At 37.2% G+C, this 19841-nt stretch overlaps 1 protein-coding gene across 1 annotated transcript; it reads left to right on the plus strand.

Moving 5' to 3' along the window:
* Positions 1-3635: 3635 nt before the first annotated feature.
* On the plus strand, positions 3636-19467 carry VGLL3 (vestigial like family member 3; the record flags this gene model as incomplete). The annotated part of the gene is made up of 4 exons (XM_083362368.1): positions 3636-3773; positions 7254-7500; positions 11153-11656; positions 19424-19467. 4 exons carry the CDS (start codon positions 3636-3638, stop codon positions 19465-19467), a joined length of 933 nt encoding a protein of 310 aa, XP_083218494.1.
* Between the last annotated feature and the right edge of the window lie 374 nt (positions 19468-19841).

Below are 19841 nucleotides of genomic sequence, written 5' to 3' on the forward strand. Positions count from 1 at the left end.
TTTCAAAAACAGTGAAGCACATGTAGGAGTTCCATAGATGTCTAATCATCTCTTGTCCCTACACTTCGGAAATGTGGAGAAAGCAGCAGTTAGAATTAAGAAGAGGAGAAACTGCTCCCCTCCCTCACCTTTTCACAGGGACTACCAAAGAGAAGTGCCATGCTGTGCCTTGATCCAAGAGCAATAGAATTGGCTGCTCATTACCATAAGCACAGGATGCACAATTGAAACAGTAAGTGTAGGTTGTGGATTATGTTTTCATACATAGTTGTTCATGCGTGGACTCTTGCCAATCTATGTACTTTTATTGAAATTTCCATCAGAGGAATTCCCAGTGTACTTCCATCCTCTCCATATAGCAGTGTAGGAAAGGGAAATTTTGACATGGCAGTGACAAAGATTGTGAGAGAATGGATCCAGCATCCCAGCATTGCGTCTTTGTGCTGTCCTGCATGCCAGTAGGGCAGTAATATTAAATTACTATTAATTCATTACTACTATTCAGTACTGTTATTAAATTATTATTAAATCTCCACCTAGAGTTCAGCTTCTTCTGCCCTGAGGTGGCGTTCTTGGTGCTCCTCTGAGCTTGGTTATTTGCTTGCAGACATTTCATTACCTGACAAGTTAATGTTATCAGTGCTACTGAGTGTGTGTTTTTTTCTTGGTATTTCCTGAATGGTTTGGATGGTAACCTTTATCATTTGTAGCAGGGTATCACATCTTGCTGAGCTAAGTCCTGTATGGTGGATTTGCAAGGTGGAATATCTAGCAGTAGCAGATATATGAGTCCCTGTGAATGCCACCTGGTTGCCAGGTTTTGTACTATTTTCATAGAATCATGCCCATAACCTGGCAACCTCCAGCTGCGGGGAGATTGATGCTGGTGATCCAAAGGATGCTAAAAAGAAATAGCAGGTCAAATACAAAGTTCAGCTTTCCCTCAACCCCCGCCCCACAACCTGGGTACCCACAACTGCAAGGATATGTGCTTTCACTAGTATTGTCGTAGAGTGAAAAGAATTTTTTTGTATGCTTGTGTTGCTCTGGTGAGATTGAGTTGGGATCCAAGCCTCACAGCACATGTATCACACTATAAGTGGAAGAAGATGGAGGGAAAGAAAGATTGTTGAGCCCCTTTTCATGTTACATTTGGTACATTGGTATATAGGTGTTTCAGGTTTAATCAGAAAACTGTGCATACCTCTGCAGAAATAGTCTGTACAAAGGGCCTGACCATCCATCATTGCCACATGTTTTTGGTAACAGTCTGGTTCCGATTGACCAGATGCCTCCCATTGTATGTACCCCTTTTCCTCTTTGTACTTCATCCACACTTGGTAGGTCATGGGTAACTGGTAGAACTTCCATTCCAGCTCTTATGATGTCCTCCAGTAAATTGTAGAGCAGAGCAGGCAATAATTGCAACTCATTGCCCCCACATCCCTGTGCAGAACCAGGATAATTTCTTCAGTAGCAATGTTAGAGAAAAGGACAATGGAGTAAAGGAACTGATAGGCAACACTGACTGATCACATTATTGTTGCAGCAACTCCTATCTAACACTCAATGAATCTGGATGCTGAGACAAGGCAGTCTGACATACCACAAATAGAAAAGAATAAGAGGATCATTCACTCTCCACCATGCAGCAACCATAATGCATAAACCACATGCAGCCCTCTGAGTTCTCTGAGTAACATATTGACACATGGGTTGCACATGCTGACCCCTCCACTCAAGCAGTTGATTACACAATGGGCCATCTTTCAACAGAAAAAAATGTGTGGGTGGGTGGTAAATCTACATTATCCCAGTGAAGGCAAAATGAAATCCAATATAGCAGCCATCCATGACCCACTTAAATGCCCATGACTATAGTGTATATGACTACGGTCAAGCTTTTAATGAACATGGGTGATTTTTTTTTTTGCAATAGGGGACAGCATTGCATCTTCATGGGTGGATGACAGTATGATGAAAATGTTGGAAAAAATGAGTTGAAGCATGTGGCAATCTCTGAACACATTATATGAAGCAGTCTGTAACATTACATGGTGACTATCAGTTGGTAATCTGACTGCCATATGCTGCCCCTGGATGGATACCAATAATACATTAATACACTGTGGAGGTGAGTGAGGGTGTGGATTGTGCAAGTAGAAAGATTCTGAATATTCTGTAGCCTGGCAGAGCATAAAAACACAGAGATGAGTTAATGTGAATTTGCCTTTTCTCAATATAAATTAAAACATGCACAACATTACCATAATAAGTCAATGTTTCAATGTTGCATAAATAAAGCAAAAATTTAACAATATTTCCTTTCCCTTAAATATAAGCTACTTAGTTCCCATATTTGGCAATTCAGATCCTGAACCTAGAGTAGCATTATTCATCAATTCTTCACTCTGTCAGTGAAATCTGCTGCTTATCCTTTGAAAGATAAATTTTAAAAAAAATACAGAAAAGAAAACTATAAGCATTTTTCTAAAAGTGCACTCGTAATAATAGCATTTCCTCTGCTAGCAAAGCAGTAAATGCTCCAGCTGGAAATGGTTTGGCTGTAGCTTTATGAAATTTGGCATTAAATTGCCCAAGGTGTCCCTTTTAAAAATCGCATGAGAAGAAAAAGTTAGATCTGCATCAATTCTTACAGATTTGTCGTTTCTTGTTTTCCTGAAATTATCTGCTAATCTCTGATCATATCTGCCCGTAAAGATTGCCTATTATAACACAATGTACAAAAAGCAACTGACATTGTACCTGTTGAGATTAGAAATAAAAATTGTTTTCTTCCTCTTTGTATGTCCTATCTTTATGCTAAGGTATAATAATAATAATAATAATAATAATAATAATAATAATAATAATAATAATAATAATAATAATAATGATGATGATAATAATAATAATAATAATAATAATAATAATAATAATAATAATAATAATAATAATAATAATGCAAAATTAAATTAGAGGCTGATGCATATTCCACGATGAATTTCAAACTGCCAAATAACCGATAGCAAAAGAAAAAGAAAAAAAAATAATAATAATCAAAAATTTGTATTATTTCCACATTCTTCCTTGGGCGCAGTTGCTATTCTCCGCTTTCCCAAAGCGAAAACCGTACAACAGCAACACCCCCAATCTAACTCAGCGGACTGACACCGCGCGCACTGTCAAACCTGCATTAAAGGGAGGAGGCCGGCAGTTTCTTTTTTTTGTGTGTGTGTGTGAGAATCCACTTTCAGTCTCGATGCAAACTTTGCTCCAATCCGAAGAGGGCAAGGCGGAGTTTCCTAAGTTGGGACGCGCTGCCTGGTGCTCTGGCAACTGGTCAGAGCGTGGGGGCTCCGTATTGCGTATATGATAATCAGGGCGGCAGAGGCGTATTGCGCTTCTCTGCCTCCCCGCGGACACGAAGCCTTCTTATGCGCCCGCCGCCGAACGCCGCCGCCGCCGCCTCAGAACTTCTTATATAAGTGTTAAAGCGGCCGCCTGCTCAAGATGAACGCCTCTTGGCTTCGCAGTCCCATCAAAGCACCGTTGTCAAGATCACTTGGAAAAAGGTAGCTGTGACCGGAGCGTAGAACTGCCGGGACCAGCAACAGCAGATCCTGCTGGTTATCATGAGTTGCTCGGATGTGGTGAGGCATCAGGCGCAGGCGGCGTGTCACCCATCCCAGGTGAAAGTGCCCGCAGCGTCCGCCGGGTGTTCCACGAGTCCTTGTCCGTTCTCCAGCCCAGCGCTCACGCCGAGCCAACAGGTGAGAGACTCTTTTAACAAGTCAACGGGGAAAGCTGTCGTTCTCATAGTGGGCGGAGAAAGCAGAAATGGGAATAACGGACTCTGCTAGTCCCATTTTTGGAAGAGGTGGGATGGAGGAACCCAGGAGTGAGAGAAAAAAAAATTGATGAAGTGTCTGTTCAAAAAGGAGCGCTGGATGTTTATCTCTAGAAGGGGCTGGAGGGTCTCTGTAGTTGAACCAATGCCGTGTAGCACTTAGGAGCTTGACTACCCGTATTAGCTCATTAGGTGAACCTACCTGGTTGAACAAATGGCTGGTTGGTCTGTTCTGAGACCTGTCTTCAGCCATACACCGCATACACAAATATTTTTCTGGCATTCTTTAATCTAGGAGTAATACTCATCTCTTCAACGTGCAGACTACAAATAATAGTCATCTGAATCCAGTCAGAGGCAGTGTTTTACTCAGTCACTTGCTCACAGTTGTATTCATGAACACATGCTTTGGCTTATTACCAATACCTTATGCGTAGCCCTACAAACCTTAGTCTGACTATGATCCAAAATGATCCTATATGGTGAATGGCAGTTTATATTTGCCACCATATGAGTATTTGGGAAGGCTCTGAGCAGTATGGGTGGCTTCAAGCCACCGTCATTTGATGAAGGGCATGCTTGAACAAGGAGCCCTGGAATTTCCTTGTCTGGAGGGGCCTACGTGATTTTGATAGCTAGATGTCTGAAAGTGAAGAGGAATGGCTATCAGATGAGCAGTCTTAGCAAGTAAACTGTATGAGGGCTGCCTGGGTGGCAGGAGAGAAGGTGCTGCCGCTTCCGTAGCACAAAAGTACTGGTGGTGCTTCATACTTAGTTATTTCCCACCAGACAACATGGAGGTGTCAGTATCAGAGGATTGTGGGAGATACAGCCAGCTTGTTCTTTTTCCTTCTTTTTTTACCAATTCTGTGCTCAAGGCTAGCGGGTTTCTTCTCTTCTTGGAATGTGAAAAACTTTGTGAGGACAATAGTGAGAGCCACTGTATCCCTTTTCTGAGTCACCTGAGATCTGTTCAAAGTTCTGCTATTGACTTAGAAGTAGTAAGGTCAGCCTGCTTGCATAAATTGTTAAAAAGAAGGGATGTTGGGGTTGTGAATTCATGATTTCACCATTAATTCTGAATAAAAGTTGGAGCTAGTCTTTAAGCTGCTTTTCTGCATTTTATGCCCAGAAACAAGTAAATTCATATGGTATTTTACTTATGAGTACAAGTATTTAGAATACATGAGAATTTTCTTTTAGAAGGAAACACACCTTTGTCTAGACTAACTTAAAAGTAGGTTCCAGGAAAACCTTTGAGGTTTGTTATAGTGAAAATTTGATCATGATGATGATTGTAGATCCTAAGGCATAGTAAGTCAATCCTTAAATGGAAAGCCCAATCAGTTTTGATTTTTAGTCTTTTAGATATGTCAACAAAAATGCAGTGTCCAATAATTCCAAAGAGAAAGTTGGTCTGTTACAGCAAACACTTTAAAAACTATAGGACAAATTACTGTAAACTGTATCATGTTGGTCTACAATCCTTGCATAAGATTATTTTATTAACTGAGTTGTAATGCATGGAAATATAGAGTCTTGGTAAATTAATATATTTCTGCTAAAAGTGCCAGAAGTCTATGTTGCTTATATTGTTTCCACTGCTTGCTTGTTTTTAATTAAGTCTGTTATTCTTGAGATGAGTATTATGTCAGTTCCAAACAAAATTAAGAATTATATGAATCAAATGTCTGCATATATATTTACCATGGCAGCAGTTTCAGCAGATGTACTTATTAAATACAATTTCATTCATTTCTTTGCTAAATGTGTGCAGAATGATCTGCCAAAATTTAATAAATGATAGAAAGCAGCACTTTGTTATATGTTTGATCACAGTATGGATTTTAAAGAATAATGAAAAAAATTGCATACAAAATTTTATTTTTGAAATTCAGTTTTTATCCCTTGACTTAAGAATCTTTTATAGCAAAATAAATTGGGACATTCTTATCAGGATGACAGCACTTTTAGACTATGCTGTGCGTGGGTGAAGTGGGACTAATATTGACTTGGCCCCAATATAGTCATCTGAGAATTCATTCTTTTTTTTTTGGGTTTTTACTGCATTCCATGAGGTTTTATCATTATTATGCACACATACACACACACAAATGTTTTCTCCATACATGGGAAGTAACCCTTAATACCATCTTGGTTGGAATTCACAAATATGGTCTAAACTCCAATGAGTTCTGTTTTGTTTTTAATTTCTACTACTGTAAGAGCAGTTTTATCAAAGCCGGGCTAATTATTTCAAGCCCACCATGCAGTATATTAGTGTCAGAACAGTATAAATTTGGAGCTTTCCCTTTCAGTTGAATTGTAACTGATTTTTGGATGTAGGTTTTCAAGTTTATTTAGAATAGAATAGAATAGAATAGAATAGAATAGAATAGAATAGAATAGAATAGAATAGAATAGAATAGAATAGAATAGAATAGAATAATAACTTTATTGTCACTTTGAATGTACACTAATCGGCATACATTAAAATGAAGTTTCATTGCATTCAGCTCTCAAAGGGTCATTCAGCTATCAAGTAATATTTATTGATTTATCATTTAAAATTTTATGACATTAATATCTACTTTGGGCAAACTGGTATGTCAAGAAGCAGATGTTTTTCATATCTAGAAATTAAACTGCTTTGAAACATTATAATTTATTCTATTTAAAATTTACTTTTTATAATAGAATATTAGGGTATCATATCATAATAGGTGAAGGGTTTTTTTGTTAAAAATTAGGGAAAAGTTTGAAAATAGTTGTCTTAAATTGGGCTGTTTTTTTCTAGTATAATTGTCCGGTGTTTTAGAAAATAATTAAGACTTACTTCCAAGAAATTAAGCACATGATTGACATTATAATTCATCTGTTTTCTATATTATTATTTATTCAGTTTAAATCTGCACAAAAATACCACAAAGAATTTGCTTTTGCCAAATAAGAAACATCTTAAAGCTGAATAACACTGAAATAATAAATTGCTGGCATTCTTCTCTATATAGTTGTTTTCAGAGAATGAGGTGGCTGGATGGAGTCAGTGAAGCAGTAGGCGTGAGCTTAAATGGACCCCAGAAGATGGTAGAGGACAAGAAGGCTGGGAGGAATGTTGTCCATGGGGTCTCAATGGGTCGGACACAACTTGGCAGCTAACAACAAAAAAAATGTTTTATTTATTTTTCCCCCCTATCACAAGCAAATAACCAGATGGGAAATATAAAGAGGGTCCTAACAAGCCATGATAGTAGCTAATCAGCAAACTTCCTACTATGTAGAATGGGACATGAGTGCAGTTGTAACAAATAGATAATCTATATTCATTTTCATATGTTAATGATCATTGACTTTTATGATATGTAATTATGTATTGTTCTGTTGTCTATCTTTTTTCTCTCAGAATAAAATAGTTGTATACAGCAAGATGCAAGAAACTCTGGAAGTGACACTTTCTAATAAACAAGAGGAAGATGAGAAAGATCAGCCTGCTGAAATGGAATACCTTAATTCTCGCTGCGTCCTTTTCACTTACTTTCAGGGAGACATTGGCTCAGTGGTGGATGAACACTTCTCAAGAGCTTTAAACCAAGCTAACAACTTTAATTCAGAGGCTTTTCTTTCAAAAACCAAAACAGATTTATGGAGAGGTAAGTTTTAAAACGAAAACTGAATTGCACATTGTTTTCTTCATAGATGTGTAAAAGCACATATTGTGATTTCTTTCAGTCTACTATATTATCTTTATTTAAAGAACAAAAACAATACAGTGCTACACAAAACTATACCTTTATCTGCAACCAGCACAAAAGATATGCAACTAGAGAAATTGGGTTAGCTAGCAAAAATGTTGCTTTAGATGGATGGAATTGAAATACGTAACTATGTAAAAATGGTTGGGAATGTTTTATTTATTATTTTCTTTTAATATATTGATAAATAAAAAGTAAGAATAATTTAAAATTCAGAAGACAAAGGAAAGCAATAGAAATAGATATCACATACAGAGAAAATTATTTGCCCAATTGTAAACATATCTGTGTGATCATGTAGAATAACATTGGTCATTATATCAATTGAGTTTCAGTTAATAGATAAAATGAAATAGAATAGAATAGAATAGAATAGAATAGAATAGAATAGAATAGAATAGAATAGAATAGAATAGAATAGAATAGAATAGAATAGAATAGAATAATAACAGAGTTGGCAGGGACCTTGGAGGTCTTCTAGTCCAACCCCCTCCACTCAGGCAGGAAATCCTATACCATTTCAGACAAATGGTTGTCCAATCTCTTCTTAAAAACTTCCAGTGTTGGAGCATTCACTACTTCTGGAGGCAGGTTGTTCCACTGGTTAGTTGTTCTAACTTTCTTCTTAGTTCTAGGTTGCTTCTCTCCTTAATTAGTTTCCATTGCTTCTTGTCCTGCCCTCAGGTGTTTTGGAGAATAGCTTGACTCCCTCTTCTTTGTGGCAACCTCTGAGATATTGGAACATTTCTATCATGTAACCCCTAGTCATTCTTTTCATTAAACTAGACATATCCAATTCCAGCAATCATTCTTTATATGTTTTAGCCTCCAGTCCCCCAATCATCTTTGTTGCTCTTCTCTGTACTCTTTCCAGAGTTTCAACATATTTTTTACATCATGGTGACGACAACTGGATGCAGTATTCCAAGTGTGGCCTTACCAAGGCATTGTAAACTGGTATTAATACTTCTCATGATCTTGTTTCTATCCTTCTGTTAATGCAGCCTAGAACTATGTTGGCTTTTTTGGCAGCTGCAGCACACTGCTGGCTGATATTTAAGTGATTGTCCACTAGAACTCCAAGATCCCTCTCACAGTTAATACTATTGAGTGAGGTACCACGTATACCAGTGATGGTGAACCTTTTAGAGACCGAGTGCCAAACTGCAACCCAAAACCCACTTATTAATCACAAAGTGCCAACACGGCAATTCAATCTGAATACTGAGGTTTTAGTTTAGAAAAAAACAACTCATACATTAACATCTTTTGTCTTAAAAGAAAAACACAATAACAAAACTTTCAATGATACAAACAACTTTTTATTGAAAGGTAAAAGTTTGCATTTGGCATGCTTTTGAACAATTAATTGCTGTTGTATGCATGCTGATAATTTGTCTAACCTTGGCTCATACTTTGTAAGTTTGAGAGCAACACATGCCACACTCACGTCATCTGTTAGTCTGTTTCTGGTGTCAAATTTGATATAATTCAAAGCTGAAAACAGCTGCTCATAAGTATAAGATGATCCAAACTAACTAAGGAAAGCAATCCCAAGTGCTTTCATTGACTTAAAATTATTTGACAGACATTTCCACATTTTAAGGATTTCATTTTCAGAACTAACGGTGCTGTCCTCTGTCATCCTTGTTTCCGCAGGATTATTCTCAATAAGAGTGAGGCACGCTTTGGCTCCATTTTTGCAAGGAAGAGGCTTGGGAAATGGCTTTTCCCTGGCAAAAACAAGCTCTGAGCCCTGATGCTGGCAGAGTGAGGCAGCAGAGGCCAGAGCAGACCCCTCCCCTCGCTTTCCCAAAACCTCCCTTCACTGACCTCCTTTCCAGCTCTGTTCTCCGGCACCATGTGCAGGGCAACAAAAGAAGCTTGTGGGACTACCAGTTAAAAAAAAGTTCAACCAGACCTTCCAACTTTGCGAGATCTTTTTTTTTCGCGAGAAGTTGGAAGGCCAGATTGATCTTTTTTTTTTAGTCCCACAAACTTCTTTTGTTACCCTGCACATGGGGAATAGAGCTGGAAAGGAGATTAGTGAAGGAATGTGGTTGCCCTGGGGTGGGGGTTAGGTTTTGGCATTGTGAATGCCCTGGGGTGTGGTGGGGGTTAGGGTTTGGCATTATGGATTGTGGAGTGTTTGTGCTTTGGTGGAGCTATTCAAAACGCAGGGATTTCCTGCATTTTGAAGCACCCTGTGTGACTGCAAAGAAAGGAGTACTCCATTTCTCAAGCACCCCATTCCAGGCATATGGAACTTGCAGTCTCTGCCAGTTCTCCGCCAGATATGGCAGAGACTGCACGCTCCGTATGCCTGGAATGGGGGGGCTTGAGAAACAGAGCCTTCTGCCAGATCTCTGTTGGGATGAAAAATGTTTTGGCACCTATGGAGTGCTTCCAAACGCAGGGACTGGCTACATTTGGAAGCACTCTAAAGGAGCTAAAAGACTTTATCCCAACAGAGATCTGGCAGATACTGCAAGCTCTTTGGCTAAGTTTTCACAGGAAAAAGCCATTTCTAAAGCCCCTTCCTAGCCAAAACAAGCCTCCGGAGCAAGTGTGCTCGCTCTGGAGGCTTGTTTTCGCAGGATTGCTCTTAAGAAGAGCGAGGCGTGCTTGCTCCAGAGGCTTGTTTTGGCTAGGAAGGGGCTTAAGAAATGGCTTTTTCCTGTGAAAACTTAGCCAAAGAGCGAGGTGCGCATTTCCACAGAGGGGACTCTGAGTGCCCCCTCTGGCACACGTGCCATAGGTTCGCCACCACTGTCCTAGACTTATTGCTGGGATTGATGTTCAACATACTCCATGATTTGCACTCCAAGGGTGTTTTCTGGTGTGATTCAAGCTGTTTCTCTCCTCTAAGGTCATAGTTGGCATAGGGCAACTTTTCTTAACCCCAGCAGTTTTAAGATGTATGGATTTTGATGCTAGCTGGAGAATTCTGGTAGTTGAAGTCCATACATCCTAAAGTTGCTGTGGTTAAGAAACACTGTTATAGACTAAGGATACCTGCAGGAGCATCTGTCTGTGATCAGTTCTGATCAGTTCTGATGAGTATTGGCAGAGCTGGCATGCCGCAGGTCCTTTCTGTTAGGAATTGTGACTTCTCTTTGTGGCACCAAACTTATGAACAGCATCCCTCTAGAGATCTTTTATAAGGCAGTTTGAGACATCCCATTCTTATAAGAAAGATGGGATAAAAATATTTGTCTCCATAATTTTATGTATTGCTTTAATGGTGTTATGCAGCTTTTAAAAACTACCTCCTTGCTTAAAAAATCATTACTTCATCAGATTTTCAATTATTTTGCATTATGTTTTAATAATATGAATTTAATCTCAGGTTTAATTTAAAAGGTATAGTAGATATAAAGCACCAATCACTTTTCTATAGATCACAAAATGCGCTGTGATTATTATATTTCTTGATGTAGTTTCACAGGCATTTAAAAACAGCTACGAGCATCCTTAGTTTTTTTACATAGCAGTTGTGTTTCTAAATTCATTTTAAGGGTTTATATCATTTTTGCTTTTCTCTTAAAAGAGAACCCAACAATTGCAAGCCAAAGGAGGAGCTTCCCAGCTTCATTTTGGACCAGTTCTTATCAAGCTCCACCTCCACCATCTTTAAGTGGAATTCATCATGATTTTCCCATTACTATACCAAGCACCTTTTCAGTAGCAGATTCTAACAGCTGGCCAGGACATACCTTGCATCAGACTGCTCTACCTGCTCCATCTAACATGCCAGAGTCTTGGCATTATCCTTTAGCATCTCAGATGAGCTCTTCATATGGACATATGCATGATGTGTATATGCATCACCGTCATCCCCATGTACACATGCATCATCACCATCATCCGACTTCACATCTCGACCCACGGTACAAACCTTTGCCAATGCCTTCAGTTTGTGCAGGCAAGATTCCTCCACCACAGTGTAATGCAACAAAGCCAGATCCTACTACTGTCAGCTGTGCTACCTCAGCTTGGGCAGGAGCCTTTCACGGGACAGTTGATATTGTGCCAACATTTGGATTTGAAACAGGTAAGCTGGAATTAGCTTATGGGTATTGACATTCTTCCTTATTTTACAGAGTTCAAGACAGTATACTTGGTTTTTCCTATTTTATCTTCATAAAACTCTAAGACAGGTTAGAAATATTAATTGGCTTAAGATCACCATGAGCCTTTGTGATTGAAAAATTGATTTTCATAGTCCAAATTTAACATTTTTGTTTATTAGTATAAGCAGTTGTAATATATTTTATTCCTTAATCTTGTTCAAGAATAGGATGTTCTAAATTCACATACTATAGACACGAAGGATGTTTTTTAAAATTCAATGGTGCATCAGTCTTTTTCCAAACAAATCAACATACACTATAAATTTTATTCAGATAATTATTAATATAATTATGTATTTAGACTTGTAAGTAGGTTTTTCTTTTGCCAAAACTAATTTTTTTTCTGACTTTTAGCTTTGAGTTTAGAAACTTCATAATCTTCAATCATTAGTGCAGTTGGGATCTGTTTCAGACTTGACATTGCCACAATTCTCCAAAATGTTGTTACCATTCTGCCTTATAATTATACAGACCAAATTCCATTGTGATAACTCAGTATTTGGAGTACATATTACAATGTCAAATTGTTACATTAAACCAAAAGCTTAGTTGTTTCAATCTAAATAGATAAAATTATTGTTAGGCCTATTTTGAATCAGTCACTTAAAGCAACTTCTTAGATTTACAACTTCAGCAGATTTGATTGCATTATTACTGTTGAAATTTTAAATTTGATGCAAACTACTGTTTGAAGTGTTGATATGCAAACTCATTCAAAGCTTTTCTAAATCCACTTATACATTAATCCTGCAAACATTTTTTCAACTGATTTTAACATGTTTGTTAAACCAGTCATTTGTAAACTATTGTTTATGCTTTGTGTTATGAACAAATAAGTAATTATCACTTGTTTGACAAGCCATAAATTAAAACATGCATGGCTTTATGTGATCTATACACCAAGCGTGTGTTGCTAGAAAGATCTAAGATGCACAAGTGTTTGCTAGAGTTATCAAAACATTAAAGTGTCATACTTGTGATAAGAAAAGATAACCCCAATCAGATGGATCATCTAGTTATCTGGTTCAAAATAGTAAAGCATAATTTTGTTACACAGAAACCGAAATTTTCAGAACTCCACTGCATTTTACCGGTCTACTATAGAGAGCGTCCTCTCGTATGGTATTGTGGTTTGGTATGCTGGTCTGACAGCCGCGGACAGGAAAGTATTACAGAGGGTAATGAGCATAGCACAAGACATTGTGGGCTGTTCCCTGACACCACTGATGACATCGCCAGGGCTTGTTGCCTTGGAAGAGTGAGGAAGATTCTCAGGGATGACTCACACCCTGGACGGTATCTCTTTACTCTCCTACCATCCGGTAGGAGATATAGGAATATAGCCAGCCGTACCAACAGGCTGAAAAATAGCTTTTATCCGTGGGCTGTTAGGCTTTTAAATGGGACATAATCTTATCCAGAATTGACTTGGGAGGCCAGTGTGTGGTGTAGTTGGTTCACATGGTGTGGTAGGATGGAGGGTTTGTTGTCACTGTGTGTTGGGGGGAGAGAGCATGGGGGGAGGCTCAGCTAATCTCAATGTACACATGTTGTACTTTGACAATAAAGGTTTATTTATTATTTATTTATTTATTTGAATCTGGATATTCAATTTGTATGCTTGAACTACTCCTGTGCTATACCATCTGGCAGATGACAGGATATTTCATTGGCGTTGCTGATAAAAAGCACTGCCTAAGAGATGAAGCTAGTTTTATCTTGATAAATCTTTCAAAGTGTTGTGGAATTTGTACCTTCTGCTTGTGAATGGCATCTCTGACAAAATATTTTCCTTAAATTGTGAAAACTGTGAAGCTCACTAAATTAAAATTTTAAAACCTAGTATTTGCTGGCTATCAACTTTGCGTAGGCCAGGGGTAGGCAACCTTGGCTCTTTTATGACTTGTGGACTTCAACTCCCAGAATTCCTGAGTCAGCATGGCTGGCTCAGGAATTCTGGGTATTGAAGTTCACAAGTCATAAAAGAGCCAACGTTGCCTACACCTGGCATAGGCCATGTGTTTCCCTTCTCATCCCTCCTCATTCTTCCCCTCCCCTCTCTTTCCCTTCCCTCCCCTCCTGTCTTGTCCCCTAGCTTTTAATGGACAGTAGATTACAAAGTTTCAATCAATAGAAACTATGTCACATTTAAAGAATGTAATGTATTGTTGGTCTCGTGCTTAAAATAAAACTGCCATCTTCATTTTGAAATGACTCCATTAAAAAAATGAGAGAAAACATGTATTTTCAATACAGGCTTGTCAAATCCTTTACCAATTAGCAGTATTTAGGGAAAACACAATGATGACCGTTTTTGCTGAGTATGTATCATTTTATGTATCATTGTATAAATCAATAGGTTCATTTGACACTATTATAAGCAAATCTTTTTATCCATTAAAAAGCATTGGACACAGGCTCATTTACTTCAACATTTCTATGTATTGTCTCAGGAAGATGTGTTAGATACATTTTATTACTTTAAATTATTTTTCCTTTTTTAAAACGTTTGAAATAGAACATAGGATTGGGCAAAATAATTATTTGAGGGAAGGGCAAAGAGAAGTAAAAAGAATGATGAAAATAAATACCGGTATAAAACATGTCAAAATGTGAACAATTTGGATTTATTTTAACTGCATCTGACTTTTTCTTTCTTGTTTTCTGTACTAATGGCTGCAAACCAGCTGGTTTTATTTTTACATTTGCATTTAGGTAATGGTAAAGTCAGTTGCTTGATACTTGCAGCCGAAAAAATATCACAACTAGATCTTTAAAAAGCCTGGATAATTTTATGACCATTAATAATGTTTGTAGCTGCAGTGATGAGACAATAATAATTACATTTCATATTTTGAGCTTAATGCCATTATCTGCTAAGATGTCATCATCTGCTAAAACAAGCAGGTTATTCTTTATGGAACCTATTTTTTGCAGGGTATAGAATATTTTAGTAGATATGAGTTTTCAATAAAATTTATATATATATATATATGTATATGTATATGTATATGTATATGTATAATGTATGTATATGTATATGTATATGTATATGTATATGTATATGTATATGTATGTATATATATTTGTCCAGACTATCACTCAGTGCACAAAAATAAAAAAGTTTCTGGTTTTTTTTAAAAAAAAACACATTAATTTTAAAGGAAAGGTTAAAAACAAAAACAAAATGAAGGACTATTATTTCATGGAGAAAAGAAAATTGGAAGGGCAGAAGGTCATCTAATTAGTTATGTGTACCCTCACATTTGATAACTTTAATATAGCCATAATGTATAATTTAAAAATGAAGCACTAATACTCCAGTATAGCAAGTTATGGCTTTGTGTGTTCCTTTACCTGCCAAGGTGGTTAAAGAACCAATTCAATAGAAAGAATAGGCTTTCTTCTCTTTCTTCCATTCCAAGAGAGAAGCATTATTGAAATTGATAATGTCAAGTTCATGAGTCAGACCTACACTTGTGATTTCTTAGAACGGAATTGATTAAAATGGTGTTAGAGCTAATGCCAGTTTCTAAGCATGCACATATATTATTTTACATGGTGTGCCAAATCTTGTTTTAGATTTGATCCTAGGTTATGATAACTTTGTTATGGCAGTGGAACTTGGATTGTGGCACATAAAAGCTAAATATGCATGACAAAGTATATGATAAATAGGAGGGTTTTTTTAAAAAAATGGATAACTGGAGACTTTTATAGGACAATTAAGACATTCTAAATGGAAAAGGAAAGATGATATGAAGTAGGCTTAAGTAGGCAAATAGAGAGAGGGAGAAGAGAAAGGATGCTTGGGTTAGAAAATTACCTGGAGGGATTAGAATTACCTGGGTTTGAGTGTATAGTTTCTCAGAACGCATCTTGCCTAAGGTTCCTGTGCTGCTTTACATTCCTACCATTAGCCTGGTGTTTAATAGATTTGCTTCTCACATGTATATAACATTAATGGTGTGCCTTCTTTTTTTTTTTTGACAGAGAGGGGTGAAATATAAATTTGCTTATATCCAGCAGTGTATAGTGATTTAGCCTTAAAAATGATGTTGCATAATGAAGAACAGTTTCTGTGACAGATTTGGCATTCAAATGATGTTAGGGTTGTCTGTTTTATTTTAGTCAATAATGGATATATTTGACATGATGATAAAATCAATTTATGAATAAGCAGGAAAGAAGGTATACATGTTCTTTTCCCACCTTGTAGAATCTTTTCAAATGAGGGGCAGGCTTGCTGAGTTGTGAATCTATGGCAGTAGAAGGTGGGAATAACAGCTTGTTCGTTTGTTACATTTATGCACTGTTTCTTCTTAAGGCATCATACATAGTTTTGTGTTCCATTTTTTATTGGTAAGAGTCCTGTGAGTAAGATCAGGTGGAGAAAATATAATTGGCTTAAGGTCACTCTGATGCTATTTACTTTTTGCACTTCTATGATTTATTGTTAAAAAGTCATCTCATCCATTGCTGTTTCTCTCCATTAATAAAATGACACAAGCTCTTTCTGCAAGGGGAATTCAACAATCAATTCATCCAAACTATTGCTTGCATTATTATGCCATTGAATCAACCTCTCATCATTATCCAACTTTGCAGGCAATTTTAAACATAAAAAGATAATAAATGAGATACCATTTCTTTTATGTTCATACACTGTATGTAGAATTTTTCTCTGGCTAAGGATTGGAGCTGAATAAAGAAGGGTGAAGTATGATAGAGTCTGGATATTAGAATAATTTGAAAGCACAATCACAATAGTTTCCATTATAGTTACAAAAGAATATATATTATTTACAAGTCACATATGTATTTTAATTATGTGGCTTTTTTGTCAAAAACCATATGTTTTTTCACATCTTAACTTAATCTCCTGGGTAATATTTTTAAAAAAGAAGACAAGATGAACCTGCTGGAAACACATTAGTTTCATAATTATTTCGTTACATTAAAGAAAAATTTGAGGAGGCATATTTCACTGGTTATGGTATGTCCAGTAGCTTTATACGGAATTGAATGATGGTCAACCACCAAATGCTCTTTACACACCATGGAGATGCACATACTTCATTGGTGATTAGTGTTTTTCTTCTGGACCATGTCAGCAATGACGCAATATGGCAAAAATAGTTAATAGCTGAGAAAATGCAGGAGAAACACCTACAGTGGTATGGCCATGTCCTACAAGAAACAACCCACACCGTTGCCTGTATTGCCTTCCACTTTAAGACAGATAGCAAGTGCCCACCTAGAAGGCTGAAGCAAAGATGGCAAGACACAATAAATCTAGACATGAAAATTGCCCAGTTAGACTCGGATGCTGCATTTTATTGTGCAAGATGGTGTACCCTGCACCTGTAAGAATATGAAGGAGGAAGAGGAGAAGCAGAAGCAGAAGCAGAAGCAGAAGAAGCAGAAGAAGAAGAAGAAGAAGAAGAAGAAGAAGAAGAAGAAGAAGAAGAAGAAGAAGAAGAAGAAGAAGAAGAAGAAGAAGAAGAAGAAGAAGAAGAAATTTCAGTAGTTACAATTAGTGTTCTTTACAGGAGCAGGGAGAGTTTAAAAATATCAAGTTGACTACAGTAAATCACTGCCCCTTTGCATGTGCATTATTTGGCTTCAATTACCATGTTTCTTTTTTTTTTACACTTCCCCCCACATCCTCCCATTCAGATTCCCCTAATCACAAACCAGGGTATGTCATGAGGAAAGATACATCTCCATCTGTTCACCTCATACAGATTTAATAAATATAATTTTGCTGTTCTAGAAAGAGGCTGTTTCATTTATTTCTCTTTCATGCCACTCAACTTAAAGTTTGTTCATGCTATTAAAATAATGCTTTTTATTACCGTCACTAAACTGATGTTAGTTATACTGCTTTCTTTGAGATTAAGCACAACATTTATGTGTGATTACTAGCATATATCATGTAGCACAAGATGTTTCTCTGACTGTAAAAAAATAATCCCACTCAAAAGTAGTCACACAATATTTACTCACACGTAGTTGCTTTGTATATAGACTTAGTGTTTCAGAGTTCATTCTCATTGCTCTTATCCAAACTTTTCTTTGCTGGGGTGCATCACATATTTATGATAATTAGCATCTTCTAAAGAGTATTGTAAGTAATAGAGAAAATAGATGCAATGAAGTGATGTCACTGAAGTATTTGCAGATGAAATCATTTGGCTCTTGGGGTACCAGTTCTGGGAGACATTTAAAAAGTGCATAAGCTTTAACATGCATATTTCAATCCTTTTTTCTCACCCCACTCCCGAAAATAGGGCTAGGGTACTGGCCATTATTGATACTCTTAAAGATCTTTGGTTACAGAATTAGATATAAATATTGTATAAAATCTAGATGATGCATAGGATGCTTGGCAGCACAGAAGAGAACAGGAGAACAGAAATTTATGTACTACACTAAGATTGAGGGACTTATATTTTCCATCACCCTATATTGCTAAGCACATTGGTTTGTGCTTAAATTGTAAGCCGCCCTGAGGCTTCGGAGAAGGGCGGGATATAAATGGGATTAAAATGAATAAATAAAATATTCCACCTGGGTAATATCAGAAATGGATCTCTGGGCTGTTCCATTTTGCATCGTGGCACTGCAGCCGAGGGAAAATAGAGCTCTGCACCCCCATGGCTGATTTCACCCTGCCAGGGAGCCCTAAAGGGGTCCAAAGTCGCCCCAGAGAGGCAATGAAGAAGGAGGGGACTCTCATTGATCATGGAGAGACAGCGGTCAATCCATTTGATCTGAGGAAAGCTCTCCAAACTGGCAAGGGAAAGACTGGCTAAATTCCTGTGGCCAGTTCAAGCTACCGACAACCAAACAAAGAAAGCACTAATTAGCAGATCGTAAACAGTATGCTTGGAACTGGGTGAGAATATTGATCCTTTCTTTACTACTTTGCAACTGGATTTCCTGGAAAAGACAAAATCCCAAAAAGCAAAAAAAAAAAAAAGTGAGAAGGAAGGGGATTGCAGCCCCACCCTTCCAGAGAAACAGAAGCAGCATTTTAATTCTTTACAGCGGACAGAAATACATAACATCAAACTGGAAGTAATACAAAGCTATAGCCTTGACATACTTGAAAACTGAGGAAACTGTTAAGATTTTCTCTTTAAAAGAATATTGGGGGGGTTGGACTAGTTGACCTCCAAGGTCCCTTCCAACTATGATGATGATTATGATGATGATGAAATTAACTTTTTGTTTTAAAAGTTGGAAAATGGATATTTTTGACATCTAGTGGTTAAATAGAGTATAGCACCACAGTTGGAGGGAATTTGGCAGAATGCCCAGACTTAGATAACTATTGAGCTTCTTTGATGTTTGGTGACTCTTAGTTCAACAGAGAGCAGCTGTTATTCTAAATAGGAAAGCAGAGAAAGCTGCCAATTCCTTTGCAAGCTTGCTAGGAATTGGGTGAAGGGGACCACAATTTAAGATTCACTGTTGCTTATTCCTATCATGCTGAATAATGGCTGTCTGAAAGAAAGCACCTGTTGAATTTTAATTTTAATCCAAAGGATTTTAATAACTATGCATTTTTTTTAAAAAAAACCACTAGGTTTTTAAACTTAGGTTCTACATATGTAAAATTATATCTATACAATATATTATGTTTTCCACTGATGCATCCTTTTCTTTTTCTTTTGAAACAGGTACCCAACATCAGGACAAAACTAAGGAGGCTTTATGGTTTTGAAGTAAAAATGGAATTTGTAAAGAATCAGCATTAAGAGTTCCTATCCTCGAGAAAGGGAAATGGCACTCCTTTTCCATCTCTCTCTTCTTCTCTCTGCATCTTCACAGCACCACTAGATATTCTGCAAAGCAGATGCTGAGCCAACTTATCGTCAGACTGATCCTTTATACCCAGCTGCCTATTTGTCAGTCTCAGGATTGTTAAACAGAAATGAGATGAAAAGACAAGAGCTATTCATCATCCATTGTTTGTCACCTGAATCTGCAACAGCATTTCTGATATCCATCTTTTTAAGCATTTGATTTGGTTGTGTATTGGCATCTAATATTAATGCATAACCAGGATAGGACCTAGTTGAAACTAATTGTTAACTT

This window comes from Vipera ursinii (assembly GCF_947247035.1).
Source record: "Vipera ursinii genome assembly, chromosome: 4".
Lineage (NCBI taxonomy): Eukaryota > Metazoa > Chordata > Lepidosauria > Squamata > Viperidae > Vipera > Vipera ursinii.